General features: G+C 33.7%; 1 protein-coding gene across 1 annotated transcript in view; it reads left to right on the top strand.

Annotated features, from left to right (window-relative positions):
- Positions 1-10,598, top strand: part of LOC132753400 (uncharacterized) — a 30,698-nt gene extending 20,100 nt beyond the window's left edge. The window contains exons 3-9 of the mRNA XM_060743866.1: positions 1,662-1,835; positions 2,727-2,861; positions 3,419-3,520; positions 6,094-6,237; positions 6,824-6,865; positions 7,824-7,905; positions 8,893-10,598. Of these exons, the coding sequence (XP_060599849.1) occupies positions 1,662-1,835; positions 2,727-2,861; positions 3,419-3,520; positions 6,094-6,237; positions 6,824-6,865; positions 7,824-7,905; positions 8,893-9,985 (1,772 nt within the window). The 3' untranslated portion in view covers positions 9,986-10,598. The remainder of the gene's footprint in view (positions 1-1,661; positions 1,836-2,726; positions 2,862-3,418; positions 3,521-6,093; positions 6,238-6,823; positions 6,866-7,823; positions 7,906-8,892) is intronic.
- The last annotated feature ends 4,693 nt before the right edge of the window (positions 10,599-15,291 follow it).

Below are 15,291 nucleotides of genomic sequence, written 5' to 3' on the forward strand. Positions count from 1 at the left end.
TGTTTTTCGTTTACTGCCTCCAGCAATCGGAGGACTTTGCTGATGGACTTTCTATCACAAAGACCCGTGCTACGTCTTGGTATAAATACAGTTAAAAAATTAAAAACTGTTATACTAGATGAATCGCGTTTTATCAGGTCAGTATTTCATATGGTAGTGCCTAGGAACAGAGCTGCATCAGTACTAAGGGTGTAGTACTTAAGTACCAGTACCAGTACTTGGCAAATTATGCAGTACCATTACCAGTACCAGTACTAGATTTTAGCTCGGTACTGCAGTACCAGTACTTTTTTTGGTGAAGTAATTAAGTATCAGTACCATTACTTTTATATATTCATCAAAGTTTGAATAAATACAGTGTCAAACAAATAATTGCAAATATTATTCAGCAAAGAAATAAAATCATAATTTACTTTAAAGCTGCATGCCTCCAGATGACCCAAAATATTTCAAGAAAATTAAACTTGGAAAAAAATTACTAAAACTTTGAGAAAAGTAAACAAATTAAAGATTCAAGTGATAATTTATATCTCATGTGCAATTAATGACTGTATTTTGTAGTATTTATCACCATATTTCTATTTCTATTTCTTTACAACATATATTCATGTCATATCTAATTGTTTAGTAACCAGTCAACTGTATAAATACAATGCAAACATCTTTCATTTAAAACACAACAGTCTTTTGTTGCCTTTCACACCTTCACACCTCTGTTCAATTTATACCAAAGTAAATAACAACTTTTTATGGTGCTAACAATATCACTTTTTTCACTTGAAATGGGATTTTTTAGAATAGAAGAAATTAATTAGTGTTTATTTTGCTCTTTTACTAGTAAATACAAAGTAATAGAAGATTTTAATAAGGATATTTTAGGGTAAAGAGTTATTGAGTCTGTTTATCTTAATTTAATTTTTACTTAAAGTCTTTGGTGCTTTTTATGATGAATACTATGTTAACATTTGAAGGAATATTGCAACAAATTATATTTAGATTTGATAACTTACTTTTACACAAAAATGAAATATAGTTAATGTAATTTACAGCTTTATTTTATGAGAAAAATTGATGTTATTTTTAATTTTTATCAAAACCAAAAGTACTGGGTAATGCAGTAGCAGTACCACTTTTTAAGACAGTAATGCAGTACCAGTACCAGTAGTAGCAAAATTTTGTAAGAGTAATTTAGTATCAGTACCAGTACTTGCAAAATCGCTGCAGTACGTACTGCAGTACCAATACCAGTAATGCAGCTCTACCTAGGAAGTTTTAAATAAAATATGCTATAAAAATAGCTCGTGTTGTGCAAAATGTTTACCTTACATTCCTATAGAAGAGCCAAAGGTGGGGTAGCAATAGTAACCAAAAGTTTATCTTGCTTTATTTATGAGGGTTCTTCAGTTTGTGAGAAAATTGTAGCTATTAAAACATGGGTTAGAAGGCAATTTCATCAAAATGAATACTTCGCTAAAGTTCTTTGCACTTAAAATTGTTCGAATCTAATAATCAATCAGTCTTATCATATAGAGGAGGTGTATAGCTATTATGCAGCAGGATATGCCATTGTATAGTGCTCAATAACGGTTACAAGCAACTTATGATGTAGGCAGTCATTACTCTAAAAAAATCAGCTTTACTTACACTTCTATAACTTACAGAAGGACCATGCCACGAGTCGCTCACTGTGAAAACAGGGAGAGCTTGTTATTATGGCTCGAAAAACACATTCGCAAGCATATCTTGTTCTTCTGGATATACCTTTACTCCAGGATCTGTTAGTTGCCCTAAACAAATATGGATACCTTCATCAGCAGCAGAGTGTTCACCAAAAGGTAGCAAATTGTTTCATAATATTTGAAAAATATAACCTATGTTGTAGCAATCTATAAGGTGATTGTAACCAAACGTTTGCGGAAAATGATGAAGCTAAACCGACTTTATACATGAAATAGAGAGAAATAAAGAATCCCCAAAGAACGCATAAAGCAACAAAATTGAAAATGTTGCAGGCTTGGTTTGATTGAGCATGTTCATGGACGGACATCTGACCAGTTTATCAGTTTAACATAGCATAAATTTTAAAAGCAGATCATTTGTCTTTCAATGTGTTCTACATATAAATTAATAAATTTTTGTTCCTATGCATAACGTAACGGGATATATTTCAAACCAAATGAATGATAAGCATTACTTTGATTGAAACATATATTGAACCGGTGAATTTAACACGAAGTCTTAAGTCTGCTTCCGAGGGATCACTTTGTTTCCAGATTTTTATACTTCACAACAGCAGGTGTCAAGTGCTGTGTGGCAGCCGTAAAAAGTTGCCCCGTACTTAACTTCAGTGTTGTTATATTTTTCTGGTCTTTAGGGATCATTTATGCCAGCACTATTAAGTGTTGAGAATTGAGTACCGCTCAAGCCGGTGCTAGGGGGCATGAGGGACATTGCACTTATACATTATCCCTCATGTACAGATTCAATCAAACCGAGTCTGCAATGATTATGTTATTTTGTTGTGATTAATGCTTCCGAAGGATCACTTTGTTTCCATATTTTTTAGTCTCATAGCTTACACTGGTCTTCAGTTCATATTGGATTTATTAACGTTTGTATCAGTTATATTTGACCATGTTATTAGTTAGTATTTCTCTGATTCTCATATTTTATCCAGGATTTATAGAAATTTGAAATTACAATTATAACTTAAATTATCGATTCAGTTACAACAACAACAACACCAAATACAACAATAATAATGATAAAAACAACAACAACAACAGTGTTGTCCACAATGTCATCCACTTCGAAGCTATATCCATCTTATAGTTCCTTGTTTTCTACTGTACATGATTCAGGTAAATGATATTTATGTAGGTTTCTCACTTTTCGTATAAAGAATGAAATCTGTATAATAATATGGTGTTGATACTCAGCTGCTATAGAACAAGTGTTTCTGTTGCCTACCATCAAGGTATATTTATATTTTCAGTCTGCTTTTAATTGATACTCTTGCATTATTTAAACGATTTCCACCTACATAGTGAGTTTTGAAAGTGCTCTCATAACATATCTTTGAATAGTTTGGAAGTATGAATAATGCATGAAATCTGTAATAACATATTAAATTATCAAGTTTGCTGTATTTTATTGTTTTATGTTTATCTGTTGATGTTCTATAACCAGCATCATAGTGTACACTTCGATTAGTTTTTTGATAGGCATGACAGAGATTGAAATATGTTTTGTGACATCAACTCACGTTAACAAATAGCATCACTTAGGCAGCCAATGAGTTCAAAATAATTTGAATACATTTCAATAAAGTTAAAGTTTTCTGTATTTATTACGTCTGTACTGTTTTGATATCACTGATAACATATTTAAGTACACTTCAATTCAAATTTCATTACAGCCTCGTTTCATTCAACATCGACTTCAGCAACCTCGTCTACTCATAAGGTGTTGCCGTCTGAGAGTAACTTTGTGTCAACGTACTCAACGGTCACAAGTTCGGGTATGTAATATTAACATGTATTTTTATTCAAATAACAACTATTAAATATAAACCCAAATGTCACGATATATATATACATTTTTGTATTTGTCAATGTTATATTTTGTTGTTTTTAAATTGTAACGATTTAGTAAAATCCACGGCTTGAACATACAGCGGTAAAAGCCAAACGGTTAGAGGTCAACGAGCATAACCACTCGGTCACGGGCGCGAAACCATGTGTTTAGTTGGGAAAATACTTTTTATAGTAACAATATATAAAATACATGAATTCCTATTCCATCTTTACATCAAAATCGCATAAAACACACATGTTGTGTGAGAAAAAAAGATATGCATAAAAGTTAATCAGTAGTAACGTTCACTATAAGTTTCCAATACATAAAATGAATTGTATACCAAATTTCATGAATTGTCATGACTGACTGTCTCCAGACTTTTGGCGGGGACTGTTACCCTTTTTAAAGTCGTAATTAAATTGTTGTTCGACACGAGGTTTTCATATCCATAACAACGGATTTTCTGATGGTATTGATACTCCCATTATGTAAGATAAATACATGTACGTAAACGAATAAGAAATTATGCTACAGAGCATGATTTATTTTCAGCTAGCTTTAATATCCGTGACTAAGTGATTTAGATCGGTGACCACATGCCCCTACTACCGCCGTGGGTTCGAATCCAGTCAGTTCATGTGAGGAAGCTATCCAGCTAGCTTACGGAATGTAGGGTGGTTCTACTCAAGTGCCCGTTCGTGCCTGATTAATACAGTTCACCAGTAAAGCTAGAAAGTCCCCGTACAATATCTACTGTCTTGGTGTAACGTAAATATATATATGGGAAGAAGTGATCCCTCGGAATCATTCAAAACAGCAAAAACACATGAAAACTACAGACTCGGTTCAGTTGAGTCTATACGTGAGGGATAATGAAAATGTGCATCATTCCTGACGTCCCCTAGCACCTGCTTGGAGCGACACTTAAAAGTGCTTGAATCAATGATCCCGAAGGACCAGAAAAATATTACAACACTGAAGTTTACACATAAATACATAGAGGTCAAAGTTCATATAAAAGTAGGAAGATGTGTATAGGGACAATTTAGTCATTGTTTATTGAAGGATTGTAACATAAATGGTCATTGTCATGACTTTGGCTGTGACACATGTAATTTAGGTCAATACAATGTATATGCAAGGCCAAGGTCACTAAAGATGATAAAATATCAAAATTTGGAATCTCCTACATGCATGGAATGATTTTTATAATACTTTATAGAAATGTTCACCGCTATGTGACGTATTGCTCAATGCATGATTCAGGTCTCCAGGTCGTCAAAGGACAATGTCAAACTTAGAGCTAATTGAAAAACGCACGTCCGGAGCAAAACTTCTACATCCATTAGAAGATTTTATTATAACAAAGTATCATCATTGTGAGGCAGAGTGTCGCGTGCAAAATTCAGATTCTGCGACCAAGGACAATGTCACACATAGAGTGCAAAGTTTAGATAAAAATATGAAGATGTGTATATGGATCATTTAGTGATCATTTTATTGATAGATTGTAACACGAATGGTAACTATCATGACTCTGTCTGTGTACAAGGTCACTAGAAGTGATAAGATATCCAGATATTATCCAGAGCATATTTCATACATGCATGGGAGAATATTAATGTTACTTCAAGGAATTGTTTACCTTAATGAGACGTTGTGCCCTGCGCATGAACCAGGTCTCCAGGTCAAATGACACGGTGACACTTATCTCTTTGAAAAGCGTTGGTCAGGAGCAAATCGTCTACATTCATGGAGGGATTCTTATATAACTTGGAAAAATATTTTATCATTGTAAGCCTGAGTGGCGCGCATAAAATTCAGATTCCTGAAGCAAAGGTCAAGGTCACACAAATAGGTTAAATTTCAGATGAACATACGAAATTATGTAAAGGGACAAACTTGCATGCCACACTTTTAATCGCCCACATCTTTACCTAAATCTTCGTGACGAGCGTATTACGTGATAATGTCACCCTTGTTCTATTTTCAGTAAAAGTGACCTTGGCCTTGACAGGAGAGGGCGGGGATGGGGAGGGCGAAAGCACTTCTAATCGAAGCCTTCACATAAGCTTGCCACACATTAAATTTAATTGAAATCCCTCATTCCAATCTAGTTATCCACAGGAAATCAAGTTTCATTGAAATATCTTCTAATTTCTTATTCTAGTGATGATTACTTTTTTTTTAGTCACAGTGACCTTGATCCTAGGATGCCAAAAAAGCAACCACAAGGAAGGTCGTTACATAAGCGTTTGATTAAGATAAGATAATCTAAACTTAAATTATTTCCCGGAAAGCAACATGTTTGATGCTCGTCCGGCACCCGCCCGCCTTACACCAATGTAAAAACCAGGTTTTTCAATTGCAAAATTTCGGTTAAAAAGCGTTGGCAAAAATACATTTGATTTTGAAATCTAATGCTATTTCATAATAAGCGATAATCTCAATATTCATAATTGACGCATTGGTTTGTTACATTTTGACTTAACAAATTATTGTCGTATGTTGTAGAAACACCGTATTTGACGACATATAAAACGATGTCAAAAACAAAAATGGAAACATCAAGCTCCTATTTTCAAACTAAACCATCTACATCCTCTTCAAGACAGGCTGTAATAAGTTCAAGTATAATAACAGCTTCTCCGACCATGGGTACAATTTTGTAAATTTTCTAAAATTCTGACATGGAATTGTTTAAACTTGACCATGTTGACAGAAGTTTATATTCATTAGAAATCAAGCACCATTTATGGCGGCTTTCCCTGTCAGATTTGTCTAAAGATTGCATAATTTTTTTAAAATATAAATGTAATATTTTGACACAATTAAGCAAAATATTCTCCATAAAAGTTTCAATTCAGTTTTTGTCGTTGTCGCAGTTAATACAAATTAAGTACATCGAATATTATTCAAATTCGCGGACAGGTTATTAAATAATGATCCTTTGATGCTTAAAAAAATTTTTGATCAATTAATAAAAATTATTTAGTAAGGATTCTTTTCTATACAGTATTTCATAGTTGTTATTAAAAGAAAAAAAATATTCCTGACATGTATTACAAGGTTTTGTTTATTAAGCAAACATTAAATATCAAATGATTAACAAATGGCTGTGTAAATATTGTCTCGATTAAACATGTTAATTGTGAGTGCAATATCTAATATCTATTAATTACATTTTTGAATATTATCGACTCCCTCGTTTCCTAAAAATCTTAATGTGTAATTATTGTTACAGTACCATCAGATCCTGCGGCATCAGAGCAAGCAAAAGACTCAGGTATTTACATATCTTTGAAAATCAGAGCATTAAAACCAATCGTTGATTTGTTTTACTAGATCTTATTCATACCGAGGAACATAGTTTTTTAAAGCATGAACCGCAGATAGTAAACGCTTAATTTCAAGAACTTATAAAGCACTGTGTACAATCTATTTATAGTAAAATTAACTAATGCATACAAATGCTACTATATATCGTTGTTATTAATGACTACAAAATGCATATGAAACTACATTTTTTTTTAATTTTCGGTAAACTTGGACTTTTGTCGGTCATCGGGTGTCAGATAATACTTAATGGATGAATCAAAATATAATGACACTTACTATGAAGTTACAATCACTGCATCGGTACATCATTTACGAAATTAGCGTTACCTCATAAAACGTGTCTCTATTACCTGTTATCTGCTTAATTAAGAATGATAAAACTCGAAGTTGAACAAATGTACAAATGTTATAAAAAACAATAGCGTAATAAATGCGTTATTGTAATTATTAATAACGACGAAGCTCAATATTCGCCCATATGGATAGTCAGGTTGCCATTCATATATATATTTCTGAAGTGAGCACTTTCCTTGAAATATCTTAGTGTCAATTTTATGTTTAGAATTCTATATACGTATGTACTATAAGTGGTCACTATATGAATATATAGTGTCATAAAAAACTGGCAGTTTTTAAAAGAGACGATTCACTTTACTTGACCTGTAATAAGCAATGCCACTTCTCATACATAGTTCATATATTCTTTTATTCAAAATGGACATATTCAGTTGAATTTCATAGATTTCAATAAATTTATGTGATTAAAATATTTTATTTAAGGATGACCATAGTATATCTTTAAACTTTACAAGATGTTCATATATAAACTTCACGTATTTACAAGTTACAAAAATCTCAAGTAAGGCAAGGGTATTTCATTCATTTTTTTCTAAATTATTTTTCAGATATAATCTCTGCATACATCATTACTCCAGTGGTAGTTTGTGTTCTTGCACTAGTATTAGGCGTTGCTTTCTTATGGTGGAGGTCTGTATCATTTTAACCAATCCATCAATCATATACGAGAATTCATATAATGATTCATCAAGCCATCCATAATATGAGCCGCGTCATGACAAAACCAACATAATGGGTTTGCGATCAGCATGAATCCAGACCAGCCTGCTAATTCGGTAGTCTGATCAGGATCCGTGCTGTTTGCTATCAGTTTCTCTACATGTTACAGGGTTTGTGAGCGAACAGCATGGATCCTGATCAGACTGCGCGGATGCGCAGGCTGGTCTGGATCCATGCTGGTCGCAAACCCATTATGTTGGTCTTGTCATGACGCGGCTCATATATTTCTTTTAATTCTTAAATCAATCGATATAGAAGAACTGCTTAAGGTAGAACGCGACCTTTTGCGAACTTTCGAGTAGCGTCTTGAAAATTGGCATGCAAAAAATTGACCATATTTCTGATTGGATTTTGTTGATTTTATTTCAATAGTTTCAGCCAATTTTTAAACACATGACGTCAAAGTTGACCATCAAAGCCCGTTTTTGAACATGATGTCGCTGCGTATCCTTGGCAACTGTTACGGGTATTTCATCGCCATTGGCGGACAAAATACCTTAAATCCTACAGCATTCGACGGATTTTTTTTCCCTTTAAGCAGATATAAAATTTATTGTTTTACGCCGAAAATTGTTTGAGTAATGGAAAGAAAATTGTTAATTTTGTGTAAAATTTGACGTTCAGTTTAGCCGCAATTTTCGGCTTTAAAGCGGCTTATTAAAAAATTCCTGAAATACATTTTTGATTTTTTTCTTTAAACGTCCTTTAAAATGTATACTTAGTCAAAATATCAAAAAAAATAGGGGTCCACTTAAATTACATAATGAATTTTAATACAAGTAAGTGAAATGAAAGTAACTCAAAACATGCGTGGATTAATTTTAGATATCTCTTATATATTGTATACAAAGGAAACTTTATGGAATCGTAAGCTTAATTATAATTCTTGATTTACAGACGAAGGACTCGTAAGCCTGCAGCTTCATTTGAAACACGTGGACCTGGCTCATTAATAGCAAACCAAATTTACGGAGCGAATGGCATAGATAGAAATTGTTCTTTAATAAATGTGCGTCAATCAAGAGTGCATGAGTACGCAGAAATACCTTTAGACATAATGAATTCAGATGGAACCAAAGGAGATAATTATGAAACAATTGATATTCTACCCGAAGACAAAGCTGGCGTGAAGAAATCGTATGATAACTTAAAACTATCAGAGACAGAGTTTATTGATACAAACTACTCTCATATCGGTTTAAACAATACGCAAAATAATAATCATGCTGATAATACATACTCTCATACACATTTGGAGAATGTGACACAGAAACCTGAAATAACCGTTGGTGGTGATGATACGTACAACAAGTTAAACACTACAACATTAACTAACAGTAGGGGTAAACATATAGAAGACACAGACACGGAATACAACCATGCTCAAGCTGGAGGGCAGGACCCTGAAATCGAAGCTGATAATTATTCTCATCTGAACACAAATATACAAACACCAGGAATGTCTACGACCAAAATGTCACACCAACAAAATGAAGATAATATAAAGAATAGAAACTTTCGACAGCTATCTGCTAAGGATCTTCAATCAAATACAGGCTATGAATTCGCGAAAGATTTTGATAATAGTGAAATAAAAATGCCCAAACAGGATGATGCAAGAAAAAACAAGAATAGCAACAATTACGCTCAAGACCTTAAATCAAATACAGGCTATGAGTTCGCGAAAGATTTTGATTATCTGCAAAATAGAAGTGAAGCACCCGAGTACGCAAAGGTTACAAAAAACAAACCTGATGTGAGCAACGCTGATAATGCAGGTAAAGGTTCCGAAACATCTGTCGGTACAAAACATAACTATTTTCTTTTAGAACCAGAGCAAAATCAAGCACCAACTACTGCATTATTTAATGTGGTTGAAGACGTGTCCACGGAGACTGACGAAATGCCCGAGGCAGAAACGGGGCATGAATATTTCACATTAGAAAAACAAGATATGTTATCGATTCACGGTGGGAAATACGTCATATGATATTCAATGTTCCTAATATGCACACATGTAGATAAAAATTTAGACTTTATTTCGCCCAGAAAAAATCAGATATCATATATAATTAAGAATATATATGCCATTCTATAGTGCATTTTGGAAGGCAACAAGAGGCTTTCAAAATGGAAATGCGGAATGTTATAATTATCAGCGAATGTACAAAAAAAAAGATTTTAAGTGGTGATATATTGTAATATTGTGATGATCAAATAGTTATGAAACAATTAAATTACCTAAGATGTTCAATGTCATACACACATGACTGACTTAAAAGTGCCTATTGTCATAGATAGAGGATGAATATTCCTATTTTAATGGGTGATTCTTAATGTGATTCTCATGGTAGTAACATAACCTTTCACATCTTTAGTTTAATTGAAGATTGTTTTTACTATATAAATACTGTCTGAATATAACAATTATTTCTAGATTAGATTGTGCCATTTGTTAGTCTGCTAATTACTTCTTATCATATGCGAAAACATAAATCGTAATGCTTTTATTTCTATCATAATCATAAGTAATATCTGCTTGCGTTTAATATAAAACCCAATAATATTTTCAGAACATTTGACCATTCTATTTGTTGTTAATTTTTAATGTTTAATAAAAAAATCTAAAGTTTATTGCTTTTGAATCAATTGGTTTCGTCGGCTGTCAACCTCTTCCTGACCAAGTACTTAGGGAAAGAAAATCTGTTGCAAAGAAAATTGACGATGTATAAACACCGGTTAAAGGAAAGGGATTTTGAAAAAGACAACACAGCAGAAATAAGTCTATTGGATGTTTTCAAATAATTTAGAAATGTTTAGCAAACTCCTTACAGTGATAACCTCCCTTGGCAGATGATAATCACTGCCTTCACAGTCGTCACATGATGATGCAATTCACATAACGTAACATTGAAATTAAAATGTAAATATCGACCGTTACATAGAAAATCTAACGTAATTTTTCTTTTCTGTTTTATTTTAATCTTTCGTACTTGTGTTAAAGTGTAGCAACAGGTTATCAAAAGTATACAAAATAATGAAATATAATTTCAAAAGCTTAAAAACATTTATACAAATTATTGTTAAAATGTGTGTAGTGCCAGAGATCTCTGTACTGATAAGGGGAGATCACTGCGTAGAAGATTGAATGTTTAGGGGCCAGGGGACATATTCGAATGATTGTCAGACATGATGTTTTGAAGGTACTGGAAACTTTTGATATTTCTCTGTCCTTGTAGTTTTTTCTAGTTTGTATGTAGGAAATGAGCAGTATGTTTGGGTCTTTACCCGAACCTAAGCATTTGGTTAGCTTTGGATTTATTTTTTACTCTTCGAACGGAGGTTAAAAATCAAGCTCTGACAGTTGGCGCCAAACAAGTACGAAACTTTATATATATTTAGAGAAAAATCTAAAAGTATGATCGACAGTTTGTTGGACACTTTTGAAGATGCCGTTTATTGCACTGTTTGTAAGTGATATTTTTTAAGGAATCGGGCGGATTCTGGAGTATCCTGCACCTCCATGTAGATGGCTCATACTAGCAAATTTCAGGTGTGGGTGGGGGTAAATATAAATTGCTGTAAGTCATTATTTTTAGGAGCAATGCATGCAATTTATTATTTTCTTCAATGTATGTCATATACCATTACAAATGCTGTGCAACTGGTTATCTGCATGTGAAACAGATTATGAAATATTTGGAATCGTGTTTCATTTTTAGGTCCTCTGTCCCTTTAAATGATAATACCAGTACACACCCAAGGAAGTGTTAACTAGGGACCACGCGATTGTTTAGTTAGGTTGGTCCCTAACCGGTCAACTAATAGGTTTATAGACAGAAAATGATTATCTACTGTCGAGGTTTATAAAGGGAGTTCACATAATGGTATTTGTATTTATATTGACAATTACTTGATTTTGAAGAAATAACGGATTTTGAAGTAGAACAGTAACAAATAAGGATTCAGTGCAATATTGAGCTGTATCAAGTAATGATTTTTTTGAAATATAATTAAATCAAAACATTCTATAAGCACTGTTTAATGTCATTCGGTGATAAAATAATTTTGATATTATGTCATGTGGTCTTTAATTTCAAGAATGTTGTAAGAACATAAGTGGATTTTCTATTTCAATTAATCAAATTCTTTGATTCCAAGTAGACAAGGAATGGACATAATTCAAAAACTGACTGAAAGTAACTCATATTATTTTTATTAAGCTACAAACATTTGAATATAACTTACTATATTTATGTTATGTTAGTTAATACTGGATTTGGGATTATAAAATCTATTTATACGCTTGAATTTTTATATAACATTTCATATGGTTAAAAGTTCTCATTTAACTGCAAATATATTTCCATCCTTGTTTTGAACAAAAAGTGGCCAGCAAAGGTTACCGTTTACTGGATGTTTATGCAATATTTTAACCTCGATCACATATTCACGGATAACGCCACGGAAGAGCTACGGTCTAATCGTTCATGGATCACTACGGAAATGTGAAATTCCGTAGTCCGCTACGGTTCTAGTACGGAAACATAACGGTATAAGTACGGTGGATTTACCGCCAAAATATAGGTAAAAGCCCCGGGAGAGAGACACGGATTTTTGCGGACAGACACGGTTTGATACGGAGCGACACGAATCAGGACGGACGCACTACGGATACACTACGGTCTGCAACGGTATAAGCACAGGTTAGTACGAATAAGTACGGTCTAATACAGAGAAGAACGAATTGCCACGGATCTATACGGACCTATTATATCCGTCCAACCTCTTGCATGCTCATGTTCAAAATGCCTTACAAGTAAATAACATCTGGAAAACGAATTGCAGAGTTCAATGATTCTGGCGGAGAGGATTCGGCCTCATCGCGTCAGACCCCAGTGACATATCAGGTCCGATTCTAGTGAATTTCTTGTAGGACGCAGCATTCTCACCTACAAGTTCGGCCATGAGAGCCTCACACAGCCTAGTGTTGTTATTTACTATCTTTTTCTTTTTAGCCCTGTAATTGTACATATAAACTAGTAAACTTAACACTAGTATACGTGAACCCGTGCCCCATATGGAGCAATACGTTTATCACGGGTTCACTCAAGCATGAGATTTACTTAAATAAGTTACAAAAAGACTATATCATTACATTATGGGTAACCAAATTATTATTATTAGCCATATTTGGGACTTAGTATTTTTTTCGTATACTTCTATGAATTGTTTAAGTAATAGAAGATTAATTATTATGTGTGATATCTAAATGCATAATAATGTATATACCATGAGACAGTGATTAATAGATAAGGCCTTTTCCACCACGTTTTAACTATGATATTTGTTTTATTTTAGAATCAAAGATGGTAAAAACTCGTATACATTGGAATGCAACGGGCACCTGCTAAATTTCTATCCGGTCCGCGCGACAAACTTGTCAAAATAGGTCAACTCAAAACTTGCAGAAATTTTAACAAAATCGGATTGACCTCCATATTTTTGTAAGCAACGAATTTTAGACCAATGAGGACAAAGGAGGCAATCATCTTTAAACAAATCAAAATTACTCTTATAAAGCGGGTGTTCGGTAGAACTTACAAAATTTACAAAATTTATAACAAATTCTGCTAATTACAAACATGTAATTAAACATATGCATCCCAATGTATTCGGTTTATAAGATTTAATATAGAAATCAATATAAATCACAGTGAGCCCACATTGAATTAGTCGGAAAACGTTCCTGACATGCCTTCTTCGCATGTAAGTATGCGAGTTCTGTAATTCTTATATGTAAATATTGAAATTTTCTCCTTATTAAATTGACCTGTTATAAAAGACGGTAACTTCTATAAACGTCTTGGCCATTTTTAAAATAAGTGCATTTTAATAATTAAATTTTAGAATTTTTAAACTAAGTATGGGATTGCCCAATCTTCCTCCCATGGCAGACGTTGTACGTAGAGACTACCCTGTCATGGGGGATATGGTATACACATAACACATGTACGGATATAACAATAAGTAAAGAAACATCAGCTCCCCTATTATTAGGTTATAAATGAAGTATTTGCTCGTCCATATGGTCTCTTTCCGGTGGCGAGGGTAAACAAACGCAAACACACACACACTCGCACAGCCTCCGCATTTTGGGCCATATCAATGTACAGTTGCAGCCAGTACATAGCATTTATCTTTTATTGAATGACATGAAAACGCAAATATGTCTGGTTTTTTTACAAGAAGGTAGTATTTATACCCTTGAAAAAGTACATGATACTTAATTTATCCGTACTAAACAGTGGTGGACCGTACCATTCCGTACCGTTTCGTGTTGCAACGCAATAAACCGTATAAGAACTCTCCGAAGTACAACGTATTACGATCGTGGCTTTCCGTATTAATCCGTATTAAAACCGTAGGATAACCGTACAAATACATAGTTCTCCGTATCAAACCGTGGAAGGTCTCAACCCGGTACGGAATTAGACCGAACCCATTGTAGTCTAAAAAGTAGTTCTTTAAAATATTGAAATGGCCCAATTTAAGTCATCTCTAGTTAGATTGGTCATAATTAAAGTGTATTTTTTGCATGTGTGTAGTTTTTGTGTGTTATATGATGACTTTAAAAGTTGTTTTTTTGTGTATTCTCCAGGAACTCATTTGTTGGTGGAAGGATTAAAGATGTACTACCCACCAGCTGTCAGGAGTTTTTAAAGTGGTGAATTTAAACAGTGTTACAACAGAATGAAGATTTCTGAAAAAAGTAGATGGCTAACCTATTATATTTTGGGCCTCATTGGACTTAGATAGTGTTAATGTTTAAAGTTGAAGACAGTATATAATTCATCAAGAACAGTGGAATCCAGAATTAAGCCTCAAATTTGACTGATTTACTATAGAACAAATAGTACGAAAATTCACCGGGCCGAGGCCGGAAATCCTTGACAAGTTGGGACCTACGAATCATTACGGACTAGTACGATTTTCGTACGGACCAGTACGTATCAGTACGGTTTAATACGTATCAGTACAGTTTAATACGGACAAGAAGGGATACGCTACGGTTCATTTTTTCGAAGCAAATTTTTGTGCATGTTCAAAAATTGTCATGGATCGCTACGGATATACAAGGACTACTACGATTGATTACGGTTACAATATGGAGAGCAACTGCCTAGTACGGGTAGCTACGGACGATGCCGGAATTAAACCATGGCTCTTCCGTGGTTGTATTCCGTGAATTTGTGACCGGGGTATAATAATTTTTACACTATTTACTTTGCAGGC

Source organism: Ruditapes philippinarum, unplaced genomic scaffold, assembly GCF_026571515.1.
Source record: "Ruditapes philippinarum isolate M1 unplaced genomic scaffold, ASM2657151v2 ctg1925_1_1_1_1, whole genome shotgun sequence".
In the NCBI taxonomy this organism is placed as follows: domain Eukaryota; kingdom Metazoa; phylum Mollusca; class Bivalvia; order Venerida; family Veneridae; genus Ruditapes; species Ruditapes philippinarum.